We start from the raw sequence: 17,162 nt of genomic DNA, 5'->3' as shown, positions 1-17,162 counted from the left end.
CACAACGCCCACCCCATTGGGTGGAGCTCGGGTCCATTTCTGAAACCTAGATGTCATCTTCTTTCGGTTTTGAATCATCTTTATTCTGTACCTAACTTCACAAGATAACCCCAAAGTGAGGTTCTTCTCCCACTTTGAAGAGATTGCTGAGGACTCCGGTTGGGGTGGGTGGTTCCCCTGGGTGGGGGGCCCCCTTCCTGCCCTTTCCCGCCCCTTTGGGCTCTCACCAGGCTCCCCCACCACCCCCAAACTGGCCTCAGGGGTGGTTGTATAAATCGGGAATAAAGCCAAGGAGGCTCCCCTCCGCCCACCTTCCTAGGGTTCACCTCTCAACGCTCTCAGAAGCTGAGTGAGGGGACCCCTGGGCCACATCCACATGCCAACTTGCTGCTCAGGCAGCATCAACTTTGTCCAAGACACTGTAACTTGACAAAGAATCATAAATCTTTAAAACCCCGCATGCCTGGAGTTTTTAAGCTCTCTCTGAAATAAAGCACAAGCCAGTATTGAGCCCACAGGCGCCCAACCAGGGCGCTAAGACTTTCCAGAACCCCAAAAGACATCAGCAGTGTCTGGGCTGTCCCGGTGGCTTCCATCCCCGCTCAGGAGCACCCCCACCTGGCCTCCTCCCTGGGAGCTGCGGCGGGGGGCGGGGGGGCCTACGGGTCCGCAGGTGAGAGCCACAGGCTGCAGCCTTTGTCCCCCGGGGCCCCTGCCTGCCCTGGCCTTGGGGAGCCAGGGCAGAGAAGTGGGTGGTCAGTGCGGCAGCTTGGGTGCTTCCTTGGCTGGCACCCCCCACCTTGCGGGTGTCTTGTCTGCACTCCTCTTGTTGGGCCGATGGCAATGTGGCAGCTAGTCGCTCGTGCGCAGAAGGGAGGAAGCAGGGGGGACCCCTGAGTCCCCCACACCTGGCCCGCCCCAGCCAGCCCTCATCTCCTGGGGCTCCTGTTCTGTGACCCTGACGGCCCAGGCTCTCCGCCAGCCACGGGACCCAGGGAATGCCCCTGAACTAAGAGAGCGGGTCCCCCAGCCTCGCCCTGTGCTGAGGAGCGAGGCCACGCAGACGTGCGGCCTAGGGGGGCAGGTGCCCGGCGGAAGTCACCTCCTCAAACCAGCAGCGACAGGCTCCCAGCCCGGGGGCTGTCTCGGTGCCCCGTGTCAACTGGGAGAAGCTGACGGTTCCGGCGATGGCTCTGGGAGTGCTCGCACAGAGGACAGAGGGCCCGCAAACCACGACTCGGTCACACGTTTAATCAGAGCAAGTGTTATTCTCACACCCACACTGTCCTGAAGTCTGGCAGGCGGGTGGGGGCGGATGGAGGAGACCCCCAGCCCGGCCCAGCCCCCAGGTGAGTGAGGATCGAGACGGACTACTGGTTAGCAGGTGGTGAGGACTCCGGGGCGCAGCGTCTGGCAGGTGGCGGCCGTGGTCTGGCCAGGGGAGCAGAGGCGACGGGGCAGGAGGGAGGGGGAGGGGCTCCGCCTGGCCCGGGTCACTGCGGCCATCGAGACACAGAGATGCGACCCGGGCAGTTTTCAAAGCGGTTGATGCGGCCCCGCTCCAGAGGTCACTGAGCTGGCGCAGTGGATGGCTGAGCTCCGTGTGGTTGCTGACCAAGGGCTCAGGGGCTGCGACTGGCTGGTGACAAGTGCAGACCAGCTGCCCGTGCGTGGAGCGGCACCCCGGATCGGGGGGGCCGCGTCCGCAATGACTGGGTCGGCAGAGAGAGGGCAGCAGTGCGGCAGGGGGTCGTGGTGGGGAAGGGGCGTAGGTGCGGCTGTCCTGCGTCCACACCCCGGGGAGCAGCAGTGTCTCGGGGCCTGGACACAGGACAGAGCACGCAGGTCTGCCCTCGTCCGGAAGACGGTGCTGGGCGGGGCCTCGGTCAGGGAACTCAGAGCGGAAACGCCGAATGGGCTGGGCCGGCGTGCAGCCGTCTGCGCACAGCAGGTGCTCAACGCAACCCGGGCGGGCACTGGGTGAGGGGCAGGTGGGGCAGACAGCGGCGGCAGGCCACAGTGGACAGGAAAGCTGCCGCGGCCGGCGCGGAGAGTCCAGCCCCAGCTCGGGCCCCTCCTCACCCGGCACCGAGCTGACCGACCCGCAAGCACAGCACGGTCAGCATTTGCCTGTTTAGAAATGAAAGTCCACCTGGCAGCCAGCGGCCTCACCGCAGGAAGGGGTTAGAAGGTAGCAGCTCGGGGGGACTAGCATCTGGGCGCGGCCGTGTGCGGGGCCACGCCGTCACTGGGCCATCTGCACCACCACGGCTCTCCAGGCTTTCTCCTTGTCGAACTCCTTCAGGGGGCTCCGGGCCACCTGGACCAAGACAGGCAGAGGCTGTCCCGCCGGCCCACCAAGTGCGCACAGGCGGCTGCGCTGGCGGGGCAGCCCCCCAGCCTGGGGGGGCCGGAAGGAGACCCCAGGGCCTGCAGGAACGGAGCCCGGGCTGGGGGAGCTCTCTGTGGGGCTGCGCACCAGCTCTGGGTGGGGGCCGGCACTGGCCTGGTGGCCGCGGCAGCCGGGGCTCCGGAGGACTCACACTTGCTGCTGAGCCGGTTCTCCGAGAGGCTGGCACCCGGCAGAGCCAGCATCTGTATACAGTAGGTGCTGGATAAATACTCCCTGACAGGGTAGTGACACACCACAGTGCAGGCACCCCCAGCCCCTTCCTGGGGGCAGTTCCCAGGCCCAGCTCCCAAGTCCTCCCCTCGGTCTGGACCAGAGCCCAGTTCGTCTCACGGACAGCCCAGTGGGGGTTGGGGACAGAGCTGTCCCCACAGGAGCCTGACCCCAGCCAAGTAACCACAAGGAGACGGTGGGCATGAGGACTGTGGAGGGGACAGTGCCAGGACTGGTGGAGGAGGTCAGGGCCACTGAGGACGGGGCCCCTGGGAGGACCAGGAGCAGCTGGGGGGGACACAGCACCGGGGTGTGCAGAGCGCGGGATGGGAGACCATGAGGGCCCGAGGGCGGCCAGGCAGGGGGAGTGTCCGGCGCACCCAGGCAGCCCTGCGGGACCTCGCCTGGGGCATCGTGCACCCGAGGGCGAACCCCCGGCCTCTCAGGTGTGGTGTGCGGGCGAGAGGTGGGACCTGGGCAGGGGTCCGGGCAGCCTGAGCCTGGCGGAGGGGTGGCCGTGGCCTCCCAGAGCCCGTGCAGCACCCCTGCCAGGAGTGGTGTGGTGCACAGGCCCGGGAGGGGCTTCTCCGGCCGCCAGAACCCAGGCACGTGGGCAGGAGCAAAACTGAAAGCGTTCGGCCCTGGATACTTTTTCAGGATGATTTGCGTTTGCCTGGCTGGTATTAAAAAAATTCGGTAGTTCACTTCTCCAAGATGTGTCCGGGGATCTTGAAAGAGCTCAGCGGGGGAGGGTGTCGCCTGGCCCAGGCCCCGGGAGGGCCCCCCCCATGAGGACAGGGAGGCCACCGGCTCCGAGGCCACTCACCTGGGCGGCGGGGCGCTCCCGGGGGCCGGCCACCTTGAAGCTGGCGCACTGGATGACGGTGCCCGTGTGCAGGCCCGCCTGCAGCAGCAGCTCCAGCATCAGCAGCAGCAGCAGCACGTCGTGGGACTGCCGGGCGCGGGGGGGACGGGCCGTGAGCGGCCGGGCTGCCGGGGGCTGCCTCTCGGGCCCCCGCACCCCGTGCGTGACCCCCACCCGGTGACCCAGCGGCCGGCAGGTTTGCAGGGAGCAGCGCCAGGCCCGGACACTCAGGCGACAGACCCCTGCCTTGTGACCTCAGCAGCCCGAGGGGGCCCTTCTGCCCGAGTGCCGTCGAGAGAGTCGGTTCTGCCCTGAGCTCTGCCGTCTGGGTGTGACAGGCCCCCACCCCATCCCAATGGCCCGAGGACGGCCGGCCCTGTGGACGGTATGGGCTGCTCACATCCGAGGCTCCCGTGCCCCCAGCAACCACACGGGTCAGTGGGGAGCCAAGAACGCCGCCGTGGCCACCCGGGGCACCCTGTAGAGGGGTGTGCACGGCGTCACGGCCTGGATGGCCTGTCCACTCACTGGGGACTGGCTGGTGACCTGGGTCACATGGACTGTTGTGTGCACGGAAAATAATGCGATAATTAATAAACAGTAACAAAAGCCCCAATGGGTGTGGCTCGGTGGATTGAGTGCCAGCCAGCAAACCAAAGGGTCACCGGTTCGATTCCCAGTCAGGGCACATGCCTGGGTTGTGGGCCAGGTCCCCAGTAGGGGGCGCATGAGAAGCAACCACACATGGATGTCTCTCTCCCTCTCTTTCTCCCTCCCTTCCACTCTCTCTGGAAGTAAATAAATAAAATCTGTAAAAAACAATAGTAATGCAGGGATGAACTACTTCATGCTCTGCGTACTCACAGCTGGATGCCCCTCTTGCCCCACCCTGTGCTGCTCTAGGAGGAAGGAGCCCGCCAGCCCCCAGATCCCAGCCTCTCTGCACAGTACCCCCCGCAGGGCAGGGCTGGGGAGCCTGGGCTACAAGGAGAGGCTGGCGGGGCTGCTCCCGCCCCCGGCAGGGCCCCGGCATCAGGATGGCGGCTGCAACACCGCAGCCAAGTGGACACCTCCTCACCCGCTGCCGCTCACACGGGAGCTGGGGTGCAGGGGGTGCCCCACCTGCTTCCCTCCCAGTGTGCGAACGACCCGGGCCAGGGTGCGCCATCGGCGCCAGCCCGCAGGCAAAGGTGCTAGACCGGCGTCCCTGTGGTGCCCAGAGGACGTCCCATCACCCCCTTCCTGCGAGGGATCCTCCTGAGAGAGGGGACCAGGGGACCGTGCCTCCCCGGAGTCAGTGCGGGACAGCCGCCCCCGCTGACTCCACAGGAAACAGATTCACGGGTGGGGCCGTCTCCCAGACACCCGACCCAGCCTCTAAAGCATCAGTGCACGGCGGGGAGGGCGGGGGGACTGTGGGGTGACCTACAGCCAGACGCACACTCCGCCCGGGGCAGGGCTCAGCCCCAAGGCGCGTTCTTGGGACGGTTCTCGGGAAGTGAGGGAACTGGGCAGCAGGGGGCCACGGGACAGCTGGGGCACCTCAGTGTGACCACCGGCCATGGGGGCGGGGCCTGGGCGGAGCTGCCCCGCCCCAGGTCTGAGGGGCACAGTGAGCCCCCACGGGGAGCCAGCCGGAGCCAGCCCAGGCCCTGCACAGTCAGACGGTGGGGAGACAGTCCCCAGGCACGCGGCACGGGTGTCGGCGGCTTTGGGTGACGGACGCACACCTTGAGGGCGGGCGGGTGATCTTCAAACACCTCCATGACCCTCCTCGCGCTGAAGGTCAGGTACCCGGCGGCCGTGAACAGCAGCGGCGCCGAGAGGCTGCAGATGGCCATCAGCACCTCCACCTGCGGAGCGGAGGGCTGCAGTGTCCCGGTCCCCGCCTGAGCCTGCCGCGCCCCTGCCCGCCTGCTGCTCAGGGGCCGCCCCAGTCGGCCCACTGGCCCCCGTGCACTGGGAACCCCAAGTTCCCTCCACATCAGCACAACGGTCTGTGGTGCCGGGAAACCACCGCCCGCGGCCTGCCTGGCACCCTGTCCCCACGGCGCACAGAGAGACCACATGTGTCCAGGCGTCGGGGCCGCGTCCCACACCGGCACCAGGCACTCGGGCTGGAGTGGGTGGCGGTCCCATCCCACGACTGGCCCTGACAGCCCAGCCCTCGGGCAGGCACCCCGCAGCCCGGCAACCTGGCTCCCACGGGGCAGACACCAGGCAGCAGGCCCCGGGACCCTGCGGCTAGGGCGGCACCTACCAGACACCTGCTGGGACACTCTGCTGTCACGTGACTGGCAATGGCGCTGGGGAAGCACTGGGAGGAAAGACAAAAGAAGACTTCAGAGGGGGCAGGCCGGGAAGTCAGACTCCCGGGGGCACCCTGTGGAGTGACAGGCGCTGCCCCGTGGCCCGGGGTGGCGGGGGGACAACTGAGCCCCACTTCCGGGTGAACCTCCTGGCACGCCCCACTGCCGGCAGCTCCCGCATCCGCTCTCGGTGGGGACATGGTCCCAGGCGGGAGGCATGGCGGGCGGTGCGGGTCTGCGGAACCGGCCGGCGCAGGCCGCACGGAGGTCAGCAGGGTCCGCGGGGGTCCCAGGACACGCACGGGCGGCGCTCGGCCTCCAGCCACCCTGACGGGTCCCAGCCACGTGGCTCCAGGTTCGGGATCCGGGCAGCGGCCGCGCTCGGTCAGCTCTGTGGGGAGACCTCGGCCTCGCTCTCCGCCCTGGACAAATGTCACTGGGCGCGCGCCACCTGAGTGCGGCCTCGGCTCCTCGGTGGCCAGGCCCAGGAGCCCAGGAGGCACCGTGCCCCAGTGGCCCAGCGGCCTGACCACGCTGGCCACGTGCTGAGCTCTCACTGGGTGCCGGCTGCTGCGCGGAGCATGTACTGGGGTGGTAGTTAACGGAAAACAATGGCGTGTGGTAAATGTATTTGCTGAAATATGTATCAGGCTATGAAACTGTGTGAGAGACTATGAAATTACATAAAATAATGAGTATTTTTAGGCAAAAATAACACAAAAACTAAGATAACAAAAGCTGTTACACTAAAGAGCAGCTGCCACGCTGACCCTGGGGGCTGTGGATGCCCCGGTGCCTCCGACGGGGGCCAGGGCCCCCATGGCCTTCCTGCCGGCACCACCCAGCGGAGCCCAGCACCCAGCCAGGCCAGCCCAGGTGAGCGCGGCCGTCCACCCCGCAGACGGATGAGGGCCCTGCTGGCCATACTCACGGCCACTAAGATCCAAAAGAATGTCACCGAGAGGTGCGGGCTGGAGACGGCGTCGTCCACATTCAGGGCGATGACCCCACCCAGGACTGCAGAGACGCCGGCAATCACCTCGATGACCTGTGGGTCAGAGCGTGGAGGCGGCGTCACCGGGGGACAGGGGACCAGCTGCTGGAGGGTCGCTGACCGGCAGGCAGGGTGGGGCAGCGCGAAGAGCTCGGGCCGGGGGTCAGCACGCCGCGTGGAAAGCTGGAGGATGACCTCCAGAAGCCCCGAGGACGCGTCCCTTCCAGCCCGGAATCAGCGGGAAGAGGAGGCGCTCCCACCAGTTCAAGGCAAACGGGAAGCGGCCCTGACAGACAGCGGCGGTGAACGCACGCCGGTGGCTCAAACAGTTCCCCAGCCCGGCGGGGACGGGCTCGAAGGCCACCGAGAGGACAGCCGAGGACACGAGAGGGAAGGACATCGGCCGCTGTCCGTAGGGGCAACGCCGCGCAGAGTGAGCGGCAGAGAGGCGCACGGGCCGGCAGTGACCAGAGACACAACCTCCGTGCTTCAGGGCAGCCAGGACAGGCTCCGTGCCAACGCCCTTCTAACGACAGAGCCGCTGTGTGATGTTGCGAGAGAGAGAGAGAGAGAGAGAGAGAGAGAGAGGGATTCCCCGGGACGCAGCACTGCACGGGTGTGTGTGTAAATGGAAACACCACCCCTCAGCGAGAACCTGCAGACCTACGAGGGGAAACCGGTGCCGCCAGCTCGGGATGGGGGGCGAGTCGCTTTCAGTCCCAGGACCGGCGGACTTAAAACAGAAAAGGACAAAGTAAAACGAGAGGGTGGCCAGGTAGCTCACCCCTGACACCAGGGCACTTCTGAGCGGGACGGAGACATGCTGCTTCAGGGCCCCTCGGGGACAGCGGGCGTCCACCGGGACCGGCCGCGCAGCCTCAGTCAGACCCGCCCCTGCGCCCAGCCGGCGTCCCGGTCGGCACCCGTCTCTGCCTGGGGAACACGCTGCCCTACAAGGCTGCCGGCAGCCCCTGGGACGAGGGGTCTCGTCCCAGCAACGTGACAGGGGCCGCGTCCCTCACAGACAGAAGCACATGCCCCGTCCAGGCAGCCACAGCCCAGCCGTCTCCAAAAACGAGCGGGTGGTTGAGTCCGGCCGGGGCCGTCCCGGCCCCGAGCGGAATAAAATAACCAGGGGAAAGAAAGGGGGGTTTCCTTACTGAGTAGGATTTCAGGACCCGCACAGGAAAGGCGACTTCGTACAGCGTGTTGCTGCTGTCAGAGACGGAACCCTGGAAGGACGCGACACGGTGACCTCCCGGGCTGGGCGGGGCCTCCACCCGGCGACGTCCCCGAACACGGGCAGCCAGAGGTCGCGGGTGGCTGCCAGGCTCCAGTGCGGAAGCTCAAACACGCGCCCTCCCTCCCGCAGACTGGTGGGTCTCTCCGTGCGGCACTGCTGGGAGTGGTGGAACCCAGCCCCCCGCAGGCGGTGAGCCTTCCGGGGGGCTGCCCTGCACAGAGGGAGCCTGGCCCCGCAGCCCGGGCGCCGCCCTCAGCCGACAGCCCTACCTTGGGCCTGCCTGGCGCCTCGCCGGACCTCGCGGAGACGATCACCGTGGCCGCCATGAGCAGCTCCAGCAGCAGCAGCAGGATCAGGTTGAAGTTTATCTGCCGAAGGACAGCACGGCTCTGTGGGAGCTGCTTTCCCCGCTCTGTCACTGCGGGTGGTCCCACGGCCGGGCCTCGGCCCCCGCTCGCTGGGGCACCACTTGGGGTCCTGCGCAAGGTGCCCCCACATGCCTGTTTTTTCACCACTCCTAGCCAGAGGGCTGCGCTTGGCCCCCTGAAGGGAAGAAAACCCACGCTCACCCCCAAACCTGTGCACATTGACTGTGGCCCTGGCGCCCAAGGCCGAGGACCCCGGGGCTGTGGGGGCACCACTGCCTATCCTGACCCTGTTGGCAGTCACATGAATCTACGTCTGTGTGACCATTCACAAGTAATGCACTAAAGATGTCGATTTAACATCAACTGCTATTCATAGAGTTACATACTAACAAATGTGTGTTTCGCTGTGTACACACTGGCCAGTCCAGAGCCGGCCCTACACCCTTTCTCTGTGGGGTTCCTCCTGGGGGCCTCCCTGCACCTGCCCTCAGCACCCAGGCCAGGGACCCAGCCACCAGGGGGGCAGCCCCTGTGCCCGAGCCCCGACTCAGCCTGCTGCCCTGTCCGTTCCTCCCCGGGAAGCCCCAGCGAAGGCTCCTGTGGCCTCTGTGCCCACCCCCTCCTCACCCATACCTGCCTCCTGTGTGTGCCCCCCCTTGGCTGGTGTCCCCTGCTCTGCGGCCTCACCGCACCTGGACAGCAGTGAAACCCACGTTTCAAACCAAATGGGATTCATCAGTAAGTTTGAGCTCTGCACTGTTTGTGCAAATTCTATTGAGTCTTAAAATGTTGCAAAAAGTTTTTCATTTGATAGCACCTCTCTGTACCAGCAATAATCAATCTGAAAATATAACTAAAAAAATAACGCCCTTCATGGTAGCAATCTGGGACTACTTAACAAGGAGCACAGAAAACGTTAAAACCCTCATGAAGGACACCCAAGGTGGTCTGAGGAAGTGGAGAGGCAACCGCTGTGCTCAGACAGGATGGTAAAACAAAGATGTCAATTCCCAAAAAATTATTCTGCACACTGAAAATGATCATAATGGAGTCCTGGCTGCAACTTTTTAAGGAATTCAATAAGCTTGCTCTAAAATAATTTGGAATAAGAGAGGACAACTTTGAGGACCAGGGAAGTGGCGGGGCGCTCTCCCAAGAGACAAAAAAGGGACTAAAAAGCCATCGCAAGAGCGGGGCAGCCGGTCACAGACTGACCCACGGCAGCAGCGCCATCTGCGCTGGCGGGTTGACCCTCTTTCTAAAAGCAGGTGCAGCCACCTCGACTACACGTGAGCAAGAATGAACGTTTCAACCAACGGTCACTGGGGTCAGTTCAACCGTAAGAAGTTTCATCAACTTGGAGTGCCGTGAAGGCGTGCAAAACTGTGCAATTGTAACCAGCAGGGCTGTGAAAACGTCACTGCTGCAAACAGCTCCACAGGGTTGCAGCGCAGTAGCAGCTCCGAACTCTGGCGGACAGTGCGCCCCCAGAGTCTAAAAGGAGTGCCTTTTGGAGCTCCTTTATATACACACACAAGTCCCCGCCCCTGATTTCTGATTGGTCAGACTAGAGATGCTCTGATTGGCTGGAGCTCAACAGCTCTGATTGGGCGGGAGAAGCCTCATTCCTATTGGTTGAGAAAGGATCCGGACTCCTTTATCCTCGCTGCTCTCTGAGCACAGGTTGGTGAGAGGATCCTGGGCAGCGATGGCCGCGAGGCGGTGCTTGTTGAAGTCTGCGCCCAAGGAGTCACTGGTTCCGCCATTGTGGTCCTGAGATTCTGGCATGTGCGTGGTTCCAGGTCCCCAGCCACGTGTCCTCAGTACGAGGCTCAGGCTCCCAGGCGGCAGCAGGCGCCTGAGGAATGTTAACTGCGGATCCGTGCACAGTGGCCTGGTGGAGGCGGGAGGGGGTGGGGGGCGTCCACAGGGACGAGCTCCAGGGGAGGCCGACGTGGCCGGTCCACTGGCCACCCTAGAAGGCTGTGCAGCAGGTGTCAGGCGCCCCTCTCAAGTTATTTACCTGCCCTGCGACCCCGGGCGGGGGGCGGGGGTGGGGGGGTGATGCGCTGCTGTAGACACTGGACACTGGACATTGGACACTGCCTTGGTCTGCGGTGTTTGCCCCCAAGGACATTCTGCGAGGACCCACGCTTCCTGGTCACACGTGCAAGCCCTTCTCCGTGGTTTGCGCCGTGGGGGCGTGCACACGGTGTCACCGTGCATGCGCTTCTTCAGATCGCGCTGCAGAATCCGGACACTTCCAGGCCTCGGAGCCGCGGGACTGGAGGTTAGCGCCCTGGGGCTTCTGCCCGTCTGCTGTCGGGAATGGCCTCTCCCCGTGGTTTGAATTCACCTCCTCCGATAACTCACCAGGCCGATCATCACTCCGATGCCGGCACAGCGCCCTCCTCGGGGAGGGGCTGCAGCCCTCTCCTGGCCCCTTGACTCCCTCGTGGCTCTGAGCAGGGGTCTGGGACGGGCCTTCCCCCCGGGAGAATTCGGGTTCCTTCCTCATGGCGGGCGCGCCTGCGCCCCTCCCGGCTGGGCCCCAGCCCGCTGGGTCTGCTTTGGGGCTGGGTCTTCATGGCGGAGGGAGGGCAGGGGCAGGGCTGCTGTGCGCGCTGTCTCATTGGACCGCAGTGTGACAGCTCCGGGCCGCAGGGTCCAGTGCCCCAACCCGTCCTTCAGGGGGCACCCCCTCCCTGGCCCTGGCCCCAGCGGCCAGGGGCAGCAGATGGTTTTACTCGGGGCCCAGGTCCACATGGCAAGGATTCCCTCCATGAAGCAGCATTAGGATCCTGGGCAGTCCTGGGTGTTTTCTCTGGGACAGTCCCGCGCACTTGCGTTACATTTACCCGCAGAAACTTTCTGTGGTCATTTCCCTAACATGTATCTGCGTTTAAACTACATTTTCACACTTTCCTGTTGCTGGCACAGACAGCTCTTTTGTCCCGGCATTCACGCCCGGCAACCTGGGCGCCAGCCCTCAGCAAACACGGGGCCACGTCAGTAGCACGCCGTCTCTTCTGCGGACAATGGCGCGGGCGTCCCTCTCGGACCCGCGAGCGCCTGTCCGTTTTTTGTGCCTCACTGGCCTGGCTCAGCCTCCCTCAGGGCCACCCGCCGTCTCCCTGGTCTGACGGCTCTCTCGGCTCTGGGATGACAAAGACTGGCTCTTCCCTTTTCTCAGAGGTGCGCCTCACCACCTGCAGCATCGCAGACGTGACGAGACATGCCGCTGTGTTCCTGTCAGTTTTGTTTTTTTTTTAATACGGAACGCTCCACGAATTCATGTGCCATCCCTGCGTAAGGGCCGTGCTAACCTTCTCTGCGTCATCCCAGTTTTTAGTGTACGTGCTGCCGAAGCGAGCACTGTTGTTCCTGTTAACAGTTGTTCCTGTTAGTTTTCAACAACTGTCGCGAGAGAGGCATTACAATTTCATCGACAAATCCGTCCGCTGGAATCAATGAAGAAGTTAAGAGAATTCTGTTCTTCAGGAGCATAAATAAAATTCTCCAGCTTGTCAGGCTCAAGAGCCATGATGCACACGGACACGTGCCCAACCCACAGACGGTGCTCGGTGACGCCAACCACACGCCCCCGCGGCAGACGCTCAACGGGAAGACACGCCCCGGGGGACATGGGCACACGCGTGGGACCCAGGCGGCCCCGGGACTCACGTCTATGGCCGACGGGTTCAGGACCAGTTTGCAGCCGAACCAGATCAGGCAGGTGGTGGTGACGGCAAATGTGGACACAAACAGCATCTGGAAACTGGGGATCTGCAGAGAAGATGGTGGGGGGGGGGCGTTTTCCTCTCCTCTGCACAACTACAGCAGTGGAGGCAGCACTGACCTAAATGCAGGTCACTAATTAGAAGTCCTGGAGATGGTGACACGTTAGCATTGGCCAGGGCGGGTGCCCCGCCAGCGCCTGGGGACAGAGGGAGGGAGGGCACAGGAAACTGACAGAAGAGGGACACTGGGCGCTGCCGGAGGTGGAGGGGCACTCCACCCACGCACAAGTGTGTGCATGCACACTTACACAGGTGCACACGCACATAAGCACACACAGAGGTGTAAGCACGAGTGCACGCACATGTTTGTGCACACGGGTGCTCTCATGCACACGCGTGTGCCTGTCAACCCCACAGGGCCCGGGTCTCTTCCACAGCCCATGGGCAGTGCGGCCACCCCCAGGGTGCAGAGATGGGGCCGGGGGCTGGACTCACCACACTGACGTTCCGCCTGGAGACGGCGAAGCTCACGATGGCTGCAGGCACGCACTGGGAAGAGAGCGGAGCTCGGTGAGCGGAGGTCAGCCTCCCCACACCCCGGAAGCTCGGTCCCCCGACAGCCCAGGACGCCGGCAGGACGAGGGTCGCTGGCCCGCTAGACACGGGCTTTGCTGGACATTGAAAGGCCCTCAGGTCTGTCAGAGTGATTTGTTCCGGAGAAAGTCTCAGCGTTTCTGATGAGACGACGGAGACACTGTCCAGTGAGCGGTGTTCTAGGTGCACACACTCGGAAGCCAGGCGGAGGCGCCCTGCGGCTTGGGACCGGGCTCGGTCTCCCTTTGAGAGGTCACACCTCGGGGAGGAAGCGGGACTGGCCTGGAGTCCGGGGCCGCAGCAGGTTCTTGTCGGGGACCCGTGTCGGCCCCACAGGAGCAAAGCACACAGGGGTGCCGGGAGGTGGGGAAGTAGACAGAGGGGGGCCACACCAGGTGCTGCTCTTGTGGGTGACAGGCCCTGCAGACCCCAAAGTTTGGGCAGCACGAGCTGAGGGGGACACACAGCAGTGGTCGGATTGGGGGCGGGGCAGGGCCACCAAGGTCCCCATGGGGACCTGTCTCTCCAGCCTGTCGCCTGACGGTGCAGGGCAATGCCAAGAATTTTGCTGGGACCCTCAGCCTAGGTGGGCATTGCCCTGGCGCCACCAGGGTCAGAGCTCAGGTCACTGTGGCCCCAAGAAGGCCTGCTCCAGTGGTGAGGACCAAGGGTCACCTAGAAGCCTCAGGACTGTCCAGACCTTTGGCGTTTCTGTACCACGCTGGGAGAAGCGTTGCCTTGGGCCACACATTAAACGCACTGTGAACCATAATCACTGAACAATCTCTCATGTGTTAACTACATTTACGAGCCTGTGTTGGGCCGCCTTCACCGCCGTCCAGGGCTGCATGCGGCCCGAGGGCTGCCAGCTGGGCACCTCTGTGGAGACAACGGCGAGGGCGGGATGGGTTGTTGCGAGGAGTTTTGTTCTAAGGCAGCAGAGGCTGGCACCATGGGGTGGGGGCATGGTGCGAGGGGAGCTCGTGTCTGTGTTCTCAGACATTCGGGGATGGCGATGGGGCTAGAGCTGGGGAGCAGGCAGGCGAGAGCCCCCCCATGAGACCCGGGACCTGGCCTGGGACGACCAGTGGCCCCCCAGGCAGAGCACAGGCTATGGGAGGGCGGGGTGCAGCCCTGTGTCCTGGAGCCCGCCCAGGCCTCTGAGGGCAGAGACCAGGGCACCGTTTCCAGCCCCGCGTCCGTGGAGTGGCTCAGACTTGCTTCATCGGCGGTTTCAGAGGTCATCGACCCCACGGAAGCCGCAGCCCCGAGAGGAGGCTGCGAACGAGTGGCAAGGGACAGCAACACGCCACTCCCAGAGCACAGACCCAGATGCACATCCGCAAACTTCGTACCAGGGGTGGAGCCAAAGGCGCTGCTTACCGACCCCGCAGCGCAGCGCAGGTAATCCATCTCGGAGGGGAACACGTTCCCCAGGTACAGCGAGAAGCCCGCGGTCACGAGCAGGCAGCCCTGCAACGCAGGGGCAAGTTCAGGTGACGGCACCGCACATCGGAACCCCACGGAGCACAGTCGTCTGCGTGCACCAGCATCGCGCCTGGATCCCGCCAGACCTGACTCCCTCACAAAACACGGTCGTGGCCTACCCTCCCTTCAGTGTCAGGCTATGGGCTTCACCATTTATTTAAAGAAAAAATTTAAGGCAAGAAACAGCACCTCTCCCCAGAAAACACCCTCACCCCAATATGTGCGATTTCTGGGCCTTAGGATCCACATCCCCAGGTCCAGGCACGAAGCCCCATCCGGCTCAGGGCCGGGAGATGGAAGCTCACTGCAGAGGGCGGGGTCGCGGGGTGGTTGGGGGTCAGACCCGGGGTCTGGGCAGGGGGCCTTGCGTGTCCCACTGTGATGGTGGTGCTGGATCCCAGGAGCCTGGGGTGGGTAGCAAGGTCCCGGCCTGGGTCCTGGGTTCTTAGCCAGGGTGGCAGGGAGCCCTGGGGTCCCCAGGTGACCGTGCCCATGCAGGCCAGACTAGCTCCTTCAGTCCCCTCGTGCCCATCCAAACACGTCTGGAGGTGACTGTCCCAGGACCCCTGGCAAGTCTCCTCCAGTGTTTGGCCCCCCAAGGCCTGACCCCAGCTCCCTGCTGGTCCTGTTCCCTAGTCCCTGGGCCTGCTCTGACTCCATGGCCTGGCCCCCCAACTGGGGACACCGCCCCACTGTCACACTGCGGAAGGTTCCTCCCCGCCTGCGCAGGGTGACTCCAGAGCACCCCCCCCCAGTGGCTGAGAGCAGTGGAGGTCGCCCACACACCATGCATGACCCTGTGGACGGGCAGGTGGGCCCTGGGCTGTCCCCACACAGCACAGCCCGAGCCCGGACAGAAGCCTAGGGCTGGAGCCGCGACTGCTGGCGAATGAGGGCAGCGATTCGCTTCGTGCAGCACAGCCCCACGGGGCCCTGCAGAGCAGAGCGGGGGAGCTGCCCTGTCCCGCAGGGCCTGGGAGCAACACCAACCGACCCGGACACCTCCTGGGGGCCATGACCCCGTGGCCCTGGCCCAGCTACTCACCCCCATCAGCACGGAGAAGACCCACGTCTTGTGACTGAAGCAGGGGGGCAGCCTGGAGGCCAGCTGCAGGTCGCCGGGCTTGGCGTCCGTGTAGCTCCCCACGCCGGGCCGACCCCGCTCCAGGGTGGCCATCTGGTCGTAGCTGGGCTCCTCCCGGCACGACTCCTCCCGCGCCATGGCGCCGGGGCGGACGCTGAGCTCGGTGCCCACGGCGGCAGTGCCTGGGACCCTGCGTCACTCTGCTGCTTCAGATCACTCCAAACAACGCTTGGGCTACACTGAGTGGTTCTCAGTGAGAGAAGTCTTGTTCAAACCGCAGGGCTGCAAATCTGAGGAAGAAAACAAGCACTTCTTTTGAGAAGGGACTAAAACCACTTTCTCAGCAAAACCTACCTGCCCGTTTACACGCAGGGTGGGGTGCTGGGCCTCGGGTGCCCACTGACCGGCCCGCAGGCCTTTCGGCCCCCGCTCCCCCGGAGGCACCGGCTCCTCCGAGGCCTCCGGCTGCTCAAGGTGGTAACAGAACCAGCGTCAGGCCCCGTCCGTCCGTCCGTCCGTCCGCTGGTGCTCGCTGCCTGGCTGCTCCTGGGGCGGTGCCGGTCTCTGGGTGATGGGCTCGCGGCTGCCCGGGGCCTCCAGCAACGACCATTCACCAAGGAACAAAAGCCCAGCAAAGCTGCACTTAAGCCAGGAGCAGGAGGACCTCGTCCTGAATGTCAATGAGAGGCAGCAGCGGCGACCCTGGAAAGTTCGCGATGGTTGTGTAACCGTGTGACCGCTGGCACGGAGCCTCGCCGGCCCTGTCTCAACTCCACCAGGAAACAGCAGGGTCCCGAGGTCCCACTCGGGGCAGGCAGGCAGGTCGCGGGGCGTGGGGACAGGCTTCTCAGAAGAAGCGTGCCTGAGTGGGACCCCCCCCCCGTCCGCCCGCACAGTCCCGCAGGAGGAGGCCGTGCTGTCTGGAGGCATAACTTTGTATTCAAAGGCCTCATTATACCTCCTCCCGAGCAGCCTTTTCCCGTCGTCCGTGATCACGGGAGGAGCGCTCCCTCCCGCACAACCGCACACGCACGTCTGCGCTCAGCCCGGCCGGGCGGCCCCAGGCCTGCCCGGGACTCTGGTCCGAGGTCCCACTGGCAGCCCCAGAGCTCCCTGGCGCCCTTCACCTCTGCTCACTAGGCAGAGAAAAAGGCCGGGGGCAAACTTCACCCAGGCACGCCGGCTCGCCGACAGGCGCAGCGAGAGTCTTTGTGCACACGACCCGAGCTCGGGCGTCCGGAGCACCGGCTGCTCCAGCACGAACCCCCGTGCGGTCTGGGCAGAGCCCTCTACTTCCACGAGTGGGACGTCGGGCAGTCGTAGCGTTGCAGCCCAGCGAGGAGGGTCACTGTTCGCACACGGTCGCCTGTGAAGGAAGGAAGGGACTGCAAAGCCTCCCAGACGTCTTCACCAGCTGCCCTTCAAAGCCATAAGCAGCGCTGGCAGCCATCGGTCCGACTGGGGCGAGTCCTTCTGCGTTTCTTCCTTTAATCGAGTTGTGAGTGTGCAGTCCTGTGATTTGCAGAGTGACCCCCCGCTATTTCCAGTGCCCAGCTGGCGCCCCACAGAGTTTTTACAATATTACCGGCGATATTTTTTCCCTGTGCTGGGCCTTACGTCCCCATGACTCTTCCGTAACCACCGATCTGTGCTTCTCAGCCCCTTCCCCTGTCTCCCCCAGCCTCCAACCACCCCCCGCCGGCGCCCATCGGTCTGTTCTCTGTGTCTGTGAGTCTGTTTCTGCTTCGTTTGCTCATGGGTTTTGGTCTTTAGATCCCACGTATCAGTGAGATCATACAGTGTTTGTCCTTCTCTGACCTATTTCGCTCAGCACACACCCTCTAGACCCGTCTC

General features: G+C 64.2%; 1 protein-coding gene and 1 non-coding gene across 5 annotated transcripts; both read right to left on the bottom strand.

The window, feature by feature from the left end:
- Positions 1 to 1,242: 1,242 nt before the first annotated feature.
- Positions 1,243 to 15,884, bottom strand: MLC1 (modulator of VRAC current 1). Of its 4 annotated transcripts, none has more exons than XM_045834989.1 (12): positions 15,713 to 15,884; positions 15,270 to 15,598; positions 14,120 to 14,209; positions 12,638 to 12,691; positions 12,087 to 12,188; positions 8,304 to 8,402; positions 7,952 to 8,023; positions 6,729 to 6,845; positions 5,749 to 5,805; positions 5,219 to 5,341; positions 3,450 to 3,575; positions 1,243 to 2,320 (listed from the first exon to the last, which is right to left on the bottom strand). In XM_045834989.1, exons 2-12 carry the CDS (start codon positions 15,444 to 15,446, stop codon positions 2,246 to 2,248), a joined length of 1,092 nt encoding a protein of 363 aa, XP_045690945.1. In that variant the 5' UTR covers positions 15,447 to 15,598; positions 15,713 to 15,884; the 3' UTR covers positions 1,243 to 2,245. The 4 variants fall into 4 exon arrangements, with proteins under 4 accessions (XP_045690945.1, XP_045690947.1, XP_045690946.1 ...); XM_045834991.1 differs by having other exon boundaries at positions 5,249 to 5,341; XM_045834990.1 differs by having other exon boundaries at positions 15,753 to 15,852.
- LOC123816283 lies at positions 11,671 to 11,778 on the bottom strand. Its single transcript, XR_006785249.1, has one exon. It is a non-coding gene; the product is annotated as a U6 spliceosomal RNA (small nuclear RNA).
- Positions 15,885 to 17,162: the final 1,278 nt, after the last annotated feature.

Source organism: Phyllostomus hastatus, unplaced genomic scaffold (assembly GCF_019186645.2).
Source record: "Phyllostomus hastatus isolate PE091 unplaced genomic scaffold, TTU_PhHast_1.1 phas_contig_198, whole genome shotgun sequence".
Classification (NCBI taxonomy): domain Eukaryota; kingdom Metazoa; phylum Chordata; class Mammalia; order Chiroptera; family Phyllostomidae; genus Phyllostomus; species Phyllostomus hastatus.
This window is presented reverse-complemented; position numbering and strand designations above follow the sequence as displayed.

Coding starts and splice junctions, on each gene's coding strand:
- MLC1 (XM_045834989.1), bottom strand. CDS start 15,446: ATGGCGCGGGAGGAGTCGTGCCGGGAGGAGCCCAGCTACGACCAGATG. Junction 14,210..15,269: donor TCTTCTCCGTGCTGATGGGG/GTGAGTAGCTGG, acceptor CCTGCGTTGCAG/GGCTGCCTGCTCGTGACCGC. Junction 12,189..12,637: donor CCAGGCGGAACGTCAGTGTG/GTGAGTCCAGCC, acceptor TCTTCTCTGCAG/ATCCCCAGTTTCCAGATGCT.